At 36.7% G+C, this 11,688-nt stretch overlaps 1 protein-coding gene across 1 annotated transcript in view; it reads left to right on the forward strand.

Annotated features, from left to right (window-relative positions):
* Positions 1–11,688, forward strand: part of FANCM (Fanconi anemia, complementation group M) — an 85,782-nt gene that overhangs the window by 12,755 nt on the left and 61,339 nt on the right. The window contains exons 6-8 of the mRNA XM_006896013.1: positions 7,027–7,159; positions 9,212–9,331; positions 9,839–9,925. Of these exons, the coding sequence (XP_006896075.1) occupies positions 7,027–7,159; positions 9,212–9,331; positions 9,839–9,925 (340 nt within the window). The remainder of the gene's footprint in view (positions 1–7,026; positions 7,160–9,211; positions 9,332–9,838; positions 9,926–11,688) is intronic.

Below are 11,688 nucleotides of genomic sequence, written 5' to 3' on the forward strand. Positions count from 1 at the left end.
GTGGACTGACACAGTAACTGCAGCAGTGGGCTTGAGTGTGTTCGAGAGTTTGAGATTGACACAGAATAGGATAGGATTCAGATTTATTATACCCAACTTAATGGGAATATGGATTACATCTTAATATCAAGGAAGCAAAAGTTTTTTCCAGTGGACCAATAGACAACATCATGATAGATGGAGGAAAGATTGACGTTGTCAATGATTTAATTTTACATGGGTCCATAATCAACATCCATGATAACTGCAGTCAAGAAATCAGAAGATTTCACCACAAGAGATAAAGGTAAACAACCCAGTTGTAAAATGAACATAGGATATGAACAGACACTTCACCAGAGAAGACATTCAAATGGCCAAAAAACACATGAAGAAATGTTCTAAATCTCTAGCTCTAAGAGAGATGCAAATCAAAACAACTATGAGACATCATCTCGTCGAAGTAAGATTAGCAAAATTTAACAGAACAGTGAACAACAAATGCTGGCGAGGTTGTAGAGGAAAGGGTGCAACCACTATGAAAGGTAGTATGGAAAAAAAAAAAAAAGAAAGGTAGTATGGAGCTTTCTCAAAAAGTTGGGAATAGAAATACCATTTGACCCAGCAATTCCACAACTGGGAATATATCCCAAAGAAGCCATAACTGCCATCCAAGCAGATATATGCACACCCATGTTTATTTCTGCTTTGTTCATAATAGCAAAGAGTTGGAAACAACCCAGCTGCCCATCAACAAACGAATGGGTAGATAACTGTGGTATATTTAAACAATGGAATACTATGGTGCATTGAAAAACAAGAACTCGTTAATATTATACAAAATGGGTGACTGTGGAAGACATTATACTGAGTGAAATATCTAAGTCGCAAAAGGACAAATATGGCATAATGCCACTTTTGTAAAGCAGGACTGACATCAGGGTTGGGGGGAAACTCAGAAGAGAGGGGATGAATAATGTATACTGCGTTGAAACAGATGAGAGAGAGTACTGTTTGAAAGGAATATGTGATTGGGTATTGTTTTCATGACAAGCATCCAGAATGAGAGTTGTGTGGTGGAGTGGACTGGGTGTGGGTGGGGATTGTATAATAATGAAACAATTTTTTTTACTTTTCAAAGAGAAAAACCAACTAGGGGGAGGGGTAGGCAGGGAGGAAAATGTGTAAGAACAAATGAATAGAAATCCAAAGTGTCTATAAACTTTCATTAATATTTTAGTAAAAAAAATCAGAAGATTTGTGTTTTGTGAAAATCTGCCTTCAAAAACCTCTTTGAACTGGTAAAAAACAATAATGTCCGTTTAAAGATTTAAGGTATACCTGATCATGGTATTTTCAGATGCTTCCTATGCATCTGAAAGTTGGAATAAGGACAGTAGAAGAATTGATATCTCACATGTTTTGACTGTGTCTGGAGGATCAAAGAAAGAGATGAAGACCCCCAACAAGATGGATTGAGCATTTCAGAGATAGTGAGACTGGTGCAGGGTAGGGCAATTCAGATCTGTTGTTCATAGCAGAGCTATGAGTTGTAATTGACTCCGTGACACCTAACAACAACTGAGCATACGGGCCCTGATCTTTATGGATGCAGATTCCCAGGTTTTCCTTCTTTGAGCACCCATGTTATACATACAGTTTAAGTGCTATTGAAAATATGATGAAAGACTTAATGTAAATATATTCTCAATTTTCTTATTTTAAAATTGTATCATTTAATTATACCTTTTTTTTGCTTTTATAAAAGGAATACCTTTCATTTTTACATACGTTATACAGTATATGCATCTTTTACAGTTTAAATACAGTACAGTATAAAAGTCTCTGGGCCAAATTCCCAGAATTCAGATTAGGTCTAGTAAAGGAGTGTGTGCAAGAATACAGGAATCAAAACCTGTCCCTTAAGGGAGCTCTGATGGCCTAGTGGCAAGATGCTGCACTGCAATCCCAGAGGTACACGGTTCAAATCCACCAGATGCTCTGCTGGAGAAGGAGGGGGCAATCTCCTCCTGTACCAGTGAGATCTGATTTGACGGTACACGTAAAAATAATACAATAAAACAAAAACAAAAACCTGTCCCTTGGAAATTGCAATGTGGGACATTCTACTTGCACTGTCCTATGAGGCTGAAGTCAGCAGCACCCTTTAGTTCTAGGTCCCATTTTCTTCCCTTCCCATCCCATCTATTGAAGGCAACTAGAGAACTCATGATCCTTCTAAGGGAAGGAGAGGTTCCTCTAAGGGGAGATCTCACCAGTCCTGTTTGTCCTCAGTGCAGCCCTTCCACTTGTAGACTGTCTGTCTTGCAGGGGGATCCCCTGTGTCTTTATCACCTTTATCCCGGCCATGTGCAGCTCTGCTGATTCATTTCTGCTTGAACAAATCAATGCCTCCTCTAAATGAAAACAAAACAAAACAAAACAAACCCAAAACCCAAACCCAACCCCCAAAAAACCTCAAAAAGCAAATTCATTCTAGAATTTGCCAGTTGTGTGATCTTTATTTGTAAACTGGGCATGAAAGTAGTACCTATTGCCTAGAGATCTGGTTAAGATTACATGATTTTGTATGTGTATTTAGAATTGTGTCTAATCGTCACGCTTATTTAATAGTACTGTGGCATGTATATTTGGTTGTAAATGTTGATATTAAACACTGATTAAATATTTATCTTGTTTGCTAGAAACATTTGTGAGGACATACCCTTGAGAGATTATTTTCCATTATATCCCAGAAATCTAGCTTGGTGCCTGATATATAACATTCAAACTAAAAATAAGTACACTTTGTTGTTGTTCGGCCTCATAGTGACCTTTCATGAGGTTTTAACTGCAGTGGAAGACCACTGCCTGGGAGCCATGCAGCCTTTGGCCAAACAGTACACCTGGCCACAGACTATGTCTCCAGAATTCCATAAGTACTTGTTAAATGTTTTTTTAAAAAAAACCAACCAAATAAATCATATATTGCTTATCATTTGTATAGAGAGGGATGTTTCTCCTTCCTGTTCTTCTTCAATTTTGTTTTCTATAAAATAAGTGATCATAGCCATAATTTATTATGATCCACAAAGTAAAATAACTTTGCATAGTCAATAAAACAAAAAGAGACATTTTCTGTTTTTCATTACTTTCAGTCAGAATCCATCTGACATCAGCAGTAACATTTTTGATTCCATGGCCTCTTCTAAATCCAGCTTGAACTTCTCTTAGTTCTTTGTCTGTGTACTGTTTTAGCCAATTTTGGATGATCTCAGCAGTATTTTGCTTGCATATGATATGAGGTTGTTTGATAATTTCCACATTCTGTTGACTCACCTTTCATAGGAAGGAGAACAAATACGGATCTCTTCAGTTCATTATGCATCTGTCCTCCAAATGTTCTGATATAGACTAGTGAGGAAGTCCAGGGCTGCATCTATTAGTTAAAACTTGTCAGTTGGTATCCCATTGATTTCTGGGGATCTATTTTTTGCCATTGCCTTCAGGGCAAGTTGTACTTCTTCCCTCGTTACCTTTGACTTTTGATCATATGGTACTTACTGTAATATTGCAGGGTAGGCCAGTTCTTTTTGGTGACTCTGTGTATTCCCTCCATCTTCTTTGTTTCTCCCCTCCCCCCAATCTTCTTTTAATGCTTCCTGGGTCATTGAGTATTTTGTCTATAATGTGTACATTTTGCAACTTGAGACTTGAATTTGTTTTTCAATTCTTTAAGCTTGAAAAATTGTGAGTTCTTCCCTCTTTATTCTCCAATTCTAACTGCACATGCTGTTAATATTTGCTATCTTCTCTAGCTGCCCTTTGAGATCTTCTCTTCATCTCTTTTACTTCAGCATCTTTTCCCTTTATTTTGTTTTCTCAATGCTCTAGTGCAGTTTTTGTAGTCTTTTCTGACATCCATTTTTGTTTTTCTTTTTCCTCTGTCTTTGTAGTGACTTTTTGTTCTCTCCGTGGATGATATTCTTGATGTCATCCCACAACTCATCTCATCTGCAATCATTGGTGTTCAATGTCTCAAATCTATTTCTTTTTTTTGGCTGAGTACAGTGTACTTCCAAATTTGAGGGCTCAGCCTCAGTTGCCATATCTGTTAGTCTACTGTAAGTGTGCTCTACTGTACATAAGAATTTTTGAAGGCCCTGTTATATTTTGGAAGTAGAGAGCCAGTCCTTCTTTAGAGTCTGTCTTAATTTGGATGCTTAGAACAGTATTTCAGAACAGTATCTGACAAGCATTTTATGAAAGACTCTTCCGTTATAAACCAGAAATAACCAATTAATTCACTATCTGCCATGCGCCCTCCCCCCCCGCCCCCCCAGCATGTGTGTCTTCTCTCTTCCCTTTCTCTGCTACATCACCATTCCTTGCACTCTTTCCTACCTGATCATAGTTCAAAATCAGGAAAGGAGTACATCAGGGATGCATCCTGTCTCCATAACTTTTCATTCTATATGCAGAGCAGATCATTCTGGAAGCAGGGCTTTATGAGGAGGAATGTAGGTGGCATCAGAATTGGAGGAGGACTCATCATCAACCTATGTTATGCATATGACACAACCTTGCTTGCTGAAACTGAGAAGGACCTGAAACACTTGCTGCAGAAGGACAAGGACTGTAGTCTTCAATAGGGATTGAAAATTCAGCATCAAGAAAACAAAGATTTTAACCACTGGACTAAACGACAGCACCATGATAGAGAAGGAATTGAGATTGTTAATAATTATAGCTTGCTTGGCTCCACAATCAACATAAACACCAGCGGTCAGAAAATTACAAGATGAATTGCATTGGGAAAATCTCCTGTTAGGAACCTCTCCAGAGTACTGAGAAGAAACGATGTCAGTCTAGAGACTAAGGAGTGCCTAATCCAGGCCATGGTCTTCACAATTACTTGCTATGCATCAGAGAGCTGGACAATGACTAAGGATTCAGAAGAATAATTGATGCTTTCAAATTGTGGTGCTGGAGTCAGGGTCTTGAGTATACCATGGACTGCCAAGAAAACAAATAGATCTGTCTTGGAGAGGGTAAAACCAAGTCTTTCCGTGGAGGCTAGGATTTTGAAGCTCCACCTCACGTATTTTGGGCACGTGGCCAGGAGAGATCAGTCCTTGGAAATGGCCATCATACTAGGGAAGGTGGAGGGACAGTGCAGGAGAGGAAGAGCCCAGTGAGATGCACTGATATAGTAACTGGGGCAATAGGGGTTGGTGTTTTGGAATTAGTGAGACTAGTTAAAGACAGGGCCAGGTTCACATCTGCTGTACATAGGGTTGCACACAACTTGACAGCACATAATAACAACAACAACAACAACAAGAACATATTTATTGATGGTACCTGACAAGGTGAACTCTCTAAGGCCCATAGGGGTTTTTCAGGGGGACTGAATGGAAACTGTATCAAGAATGTGAGATTCTCAGTGTGTTGGGGAATTGAGTTGGGGCAAGGACTCCTCAGGAGATCAGGTTGTATTGTGTTGGGAAAGTCTGTAGTCTGTTATTTTTCCAAATTATTAGGAGATCACTTGAGATTTATTGGATGATAGTTATTAAGAAACAAGTAAAACTTTGCCACATTAACTGTTAGAATGAAGACCAATCTCAGCAACCAGACTCTGAAGGGCCACACAGTTATCATGAAAGACCTGTAGGGCCTGCGGAGAACCTTGTGGAGGGACTTCTTCAGTCACATCAATGTAGAGCTCAATCTCCTTGGAAAGAAAAAAGAAGAGTCTTCTTGTTGACAAATGGTGGGGGAACAGGAAGGAATTGACTACTGTTGGCACCATCTGTAGCCATGTACAGAACATGATCAAGGGTGTTAAACTGAGCTTTTGTTACAAGATGAGGTCCGTGTATGCCTATTTCCCCATCAGCGTTGTGATGGATCTTATCAACGTTGAATGTGGATCTCTGGTTGAAATTTGAAACTTCTTGGGTGAAAAGTACTTTCGGAGAGTTCAAATGAAACCAAGTGTTGCTTGTTCAGTATCTCAAGCCCAGAAAGATGAGTTAATTCTTGAAGAAAATGACATTGAGTTTGTATCAAATTCAACCTACAACAGTTAAAAACAAGGATATCTGAAAATTTTTGGATGGTATCTATGTCTCCGAAAAAGGAACTGTCCAGCAGACTGATGAGTGATAGCTAGTTTTCCAGCTACAGAAAATGAGGTCGATCAAGTCCTATGCATCTGATTTCAAAATGCATCTGGTTCTTGTCATAAAATTATATTAATTGGAAAAAAAAGAAACAAAAAAAAGTATTGATGGAAAAGACTTGTTTCCTTTTCTAATTCTCCAAATTATTGAGGAGCAGTGATGTTAGATTGCAGACTAAGGTGTGCCTGATTTACGCCGTTGATCTTTTCAGTCACTTGCTGTCCTCTGAAAGCAAGAAAATGAATAAGGATGAGACAGAAAGAATTGATATCTTTGAGTTGTAGTTTGGGAGAACAGTACTAAATATCTCATGGACTGTGTTAAGAACAAACATCTTTTTAAAAAAAATTTGTTAGCCAGAAAATATGTAGCCAAAGGGCTCCTTAGAGGCAAAGATGACAAAGCTTCATCTCACATACTTTGGACATGTTGTTAAGAGATGCTATTCCTTGGAGAAGGCATCATGCTTTGGAAAGGTGAAGGGTCATCAAGAGAGAGGAAGACCTCCTGCTAAAAGAATTAACAGTGACTGTTGCAATGGGGTCACATATGTCAGAAATTTATGAGGGTGGCACAGGATCAGACAGGGTTTAGATCTGTTGTTTTTAGGCCTGCCACAAGTTGTACTCGAAAATACCTAATAACAATATTAAATAAAAATTAATATGTTTTTAGATGAAAAATACATTGGTATATAGCTACTTAAAATATTTACTGGAATTGATCAGCAGTATTCAAGGGAATAATTGTGATTATATTGTAAATTTTATAGTAATCAACTGGTTTGACCAGTTATACTGGGAACAAATATCTACATTTCTTGCTCTCATTAAATTTGATCTATGTTTCTTTTTTCTAGGGAATCCAGCAAGGCATTATTGAGGGAGAGTTTGCTACTTGTATTAGTTTATATCATGGTTATGAATTGCTGCAGCAAATGGGAATGAGATCTTTATATTTATTCCTTTGTGGAATTATGGACGGGACTAGAGGTAAAGTGTTTATGGTTATTTTTTTATTTTCTTTTCTTATTATTTTGTGTGTGTGTGTCTGTCAAATCGGATCTGACTGGTAAAGGAGGAGATTGTCCTCTGTTCCTGGCAGAGCATCTAGTGGATTTGAACCGTGCGCCTCTGGGATTGCAGTGCAGCTTCTTGCCACTAGGCCACCAGAGCTCCCCTATGATTATTTTAAGAAATGTTAACATAGAATTTTTTGGTTAAAGACACATAATGAACATGTTTGGAAAAATATTACTTTTTTTTGTACTTTTTAAAAAACTTTTTATTGTGTTTTGTGTGAAAGTTTAGAAAACAAATTGGTTTTCATTCAATCATCCATACAGATTTTTTTTCTGTGATATTATTATGGTGTCATTGTAACAACAACCTTCTAGGGAGCTTTGGTGGCCTAGTGGTTAAGGAATTGTGCCAAACCAAAGGCAGGCAGTTTGAACCAACCAGCTACTTTAAGAGAAAAGGATAGGCAATCCCTGGTGGCTTAGTGTTAAGGAGTTGTGCTGCCAACCCTAAGACGTACATTTCAAATCCACCAGCTACTTCATGGGAAAAAGATGGCATTCTCCTTTCATGCAGTTTACTGTTTCTGAAAACCCACTGGAGGGTTAGCTATGAGTTGGTTTCAACTCAGTAGTCCATAACAGCAATATTTTTAATTAGCCTTGAAAGGAAAATACTTACCAAATTAAAACCTTTTTATATTGTAAAAGGCATTGAATACCTGTTTGGTTGTTAAAATAGGAAGATAAATTGGAAAGCATTTGAATGACATTTTGTCTGCTCCTGTACATATTCCAGGGAAACCATATGTTGCAGTTCGGCTCTGTCATATGTGTTAGCTATGAGTTGGAATCAACTTTGAGAATACAACATTCTAAAATGATACCAAATTATTTTCATAAATTATGTTGTAATAGTTCTCATCACTTTGCTGTGATATCTCTTCTAATTTTTTAGAATAAAATTTTATTTTAGTTATCATTTTAACAAATATTTACAGAGAAGTTAGATTTTCTATTTATTTTGCACATTTTACCCCCTCTCTCTTCCTTCCCCCTCCTCAGTTCACTTTTTTAAAAAAATATTCATTCATTGTTGTACAGTTCCCTACCCCTACCAGCCCCCAGTCATCTTTGCAATGATGTACCTGTTATTCTGGGCTATTGTCATATGTATAATGCCTAATCATACATTCCTTTTAAGCAATTCTTTCCTTTATCTGTTCCAACGCAATGGCCATTCTCTATCCATTCTTATCCTCTTCTCCTCCTAACCCCCCATGCCAGACCTGCTTTTTAACAGTAGTGCTATGCAGTGTTTATCCTTTTGAGGCTCAGCTTAGTGTCCTCCAGGATCACCCATGTTGTGTAATGTTTTATAAGTTGGTTGTTTTTCACTACTGTGTAGTATTCTATTGAGTGAATATACCATAGTTTTTCTATCCATTCATCTGTTGATTGGCACTTGGGTTGCTTCCATCTCTTTGTTATTATAGATTACGCAGCAATAAACATAGGTATGCATATATCTGGATCGTGGTTCTGGTTTCTTTATTTCCAGTATTGGAATTGCTGGGTGTAATGGTATTTCTATATTCAGCTTTTTAAGAAAGGGTCAAACTGCCTTCCATAGTGGTTGCACCATTTTACACTCCCACTTGCAGTAAATTAAGGTTTTCAATCTCTCCACAGTCTAGCCAACATTTATATTTGCTGCTCTGTTAAACTTTGCTAATGTTATTGGGGTGAGATATATCATAGTTGTTGGGAAAATGGTTTATTACTTTTAAGAAAGCAATGGAATAATTGTCATAAATGGCATTGTTTATTTGTTTTTATAGATTTTAATTAGAACGAAAGCCATCCATTAATATCTATGTGTGTACAGAACTGAAAAATAGTTATTAATGTTAGTATTTCAATTGAGAAAAATTGTATATATTGCTAAAATGTAGTATTTTAATCAATACCGTTGTTTAGCTGTTAAGTTTACTTATTTGGAAAATATTTTTTTTAATTTATAAAGGAATGACTCGAGCGAAAAATCAACTTAACCGAAATGAAGACTTTGTGAAACTCTTTGATCATCTGGAATGTCTATTTGCACATACACACAATACAAATGGTATTTCCACTATCCCAAAAGGTCTGATTTCTCTTTTCAAATTGTATGTTGTTTCTCTTTATCAATATTGTTTCAGATAAATTTTGCTCCATTATTTCATAAATCTATTTTTAATTATTTATGTTTTTTAGAAACAGATTGGTTAAATGTTTCATTATTCTTTTGAAATATAATAATATAAATATAATAATAAATATAATAAAAATATAATAATAAAAACCTTTAAATATATAATAGATGACAAGAGTTGTGGTTACTGATTGTAACATTTTCAGAAGTATGAAAAACTGCTTTAAAACCTAACTAAATGTGTTTTAATGTTTCTTTTTAGTTTGTTACTAATTCCTTTCTTGATTCTCTCTAATTGGAATTTTTGTAAAACTCAAAGTTTATTTTGCAGTAAGTTTTTTGTGCTACCTAGATGCTATTTATTGTTGAACCTTAAAGAAAAGTATGTTTTAACACTGTGGAAGATAACTTACAATATATTTCTTGAGCATGAAAAAATAATGTATTTTTTTTTTCCAGGACATAAAGTTGGGGAGTTTTTCTATAGTCATCCAAAGTTAAAGAAATTAGAAGAAGTTGTAGTTGATCACTTCAAGTCATGGAATGGTAGGTCATGTTCATTTGTTTCAGGTTAAGATAGTTATTAAAAGAGGTAAAAATTCCCAATTTTTAGTTTGTGCTAACATTTCTCATAGAGAAGGTGGTCTTTTAATCATTCTGCATAAGGATTCTGTGAAAGCTCTTGAGAAATTTTGGGCAGAGGGGCAAAGAGAATGGTGAGAATGTTAAGAATAAGGTATTATGTGAAAAAGAAATGTTAAGTGTAGGACAGTATAGGGGAAATAGATGATGATGTTGTTAGGTGCTGTCAAGTTGAATATGACCCATTGCGAACCTATAAACAACAGATAATGAACCCTGCTCTATCCTGTGCCATGTTCATACTTCCTGACACACTAGGGTCTATTGTGGCAGTCACTGTGTCAGCCCACCTGGTTGAGGGTCATCCTCTCCTTTCTGAACATCATGGTCTTCTCCAAAGAACACGAATAATAAAGAGATAGTCATGGATCACTATTTCTTCAGATGGAAATATTAGAGAAAGCCTGTCTTTCAGATTGCGTTTGAGATAATACTTCATAAAAGTGAGGGAATAAGCTTTGTAGAGTTTTGTTGGAAAGAGATTCAATCAAGGCAGATAGAATTGCAGCTCTAAAGTCCCTGAGGTTGTAAGTACATGATGTGATTGTTTTTGTTGTTTACCGTTAAGTCAGAGCTGACCCATAGCTGACCCTCTGGTGGGTTTTCAGAGTTTTTTATTGCAATGGAGGACATTACTCATCTTTCTACCATGGACCAGCTGGTGGATTCCAACCATGTGCCTTTGATATTGCAGCACAGCTTCTTACCACTGAGCTACTAGAGCATCAGAGAATAATGTGATTAAGGACCATAAATAGGTCACTTGTTATTAGGTGCTGTCAATTCAGAACCAACTCATAGCTGACCCTCTAGTGGGTTTTTTAAAATCTCATGGGAAGGTACTCATTCCATTTTTTCTCCTGCAGAGTAGCTTATAGATTTGAACTGCTTCTCTTTAGCTTTGCAAGCAGCGCTCCTTACTACTAGGCCACTAGAGCTTCCAAACAAGACAATAGTTGTTGCAAATGGTCACGTGCTCAGCTGCTTGCCATAAAATTGATTGAATCTATCTAGATGTACTTTGGAAAAAAATGGTTGGTGATCTCTTCCAAAAACTTAACTATTGTAGAGTACAAGTTTGTTTTGATACACATAGGATGACCATGAGGTAGGATTGGTTTGATATGATTAAATAGGTGAGTGTATTAACAGTATGAATTAGGGTACAGGAGAAATTGAAAGGTAACCCGATGCTAGAGCTATTTGTAGACTATGTATGTTTGTGCTTCATGTAACTTTATACAGCATGAGTTATACAGCATTAGAGTGAGATGATCTGACTTAGAGCTTTATGTGATCACTGGTAATTTTGCCGAATGTTAGACGGACCACTGAAGAATCTATTCTATTAGTCCAGGATGATGGCCCAATGATGATAGCTTGCATGAAAGTTAGATATATTTTGGTGCTGGGAAAATACTTACTGATTGATTAGAGAGCATGAAGGGAAACAAGGAACCTTATGGGTATGTATATGTGTGTGTTTGCAGATGATTATATTAGCAAAACAAATGTTAAGTAGCACATATACATAAGAGAAAAACATGTTAAAATGCTTTTAAGTTATCTTAGTGGACTGTTTATGTTGTGGATTAGGACTTCTAGTGTTGTTCCTAGCTTTTCTGTAATGAATTTTATAGTCCTTGGTTTTAGTCCTAGGTCCATGA

Source organism: Elephantulus edwardii, unplaced genomic scaffold, assembly GCF_000299155.1.
Source record: "Elephantulus edwardii isolate Elephantulus edwardi_28Jun2011 unplaced genomic scaffold, EleEdw1.0 scaffold00179, whole genome shotgun sequence".
Lineage (NCBI taxonomy): Eukaryota > Metazoa > Chordata > Mammalia > Macroscelidea > Macroscelididae > Elephantulus > Elephantulus edwardii.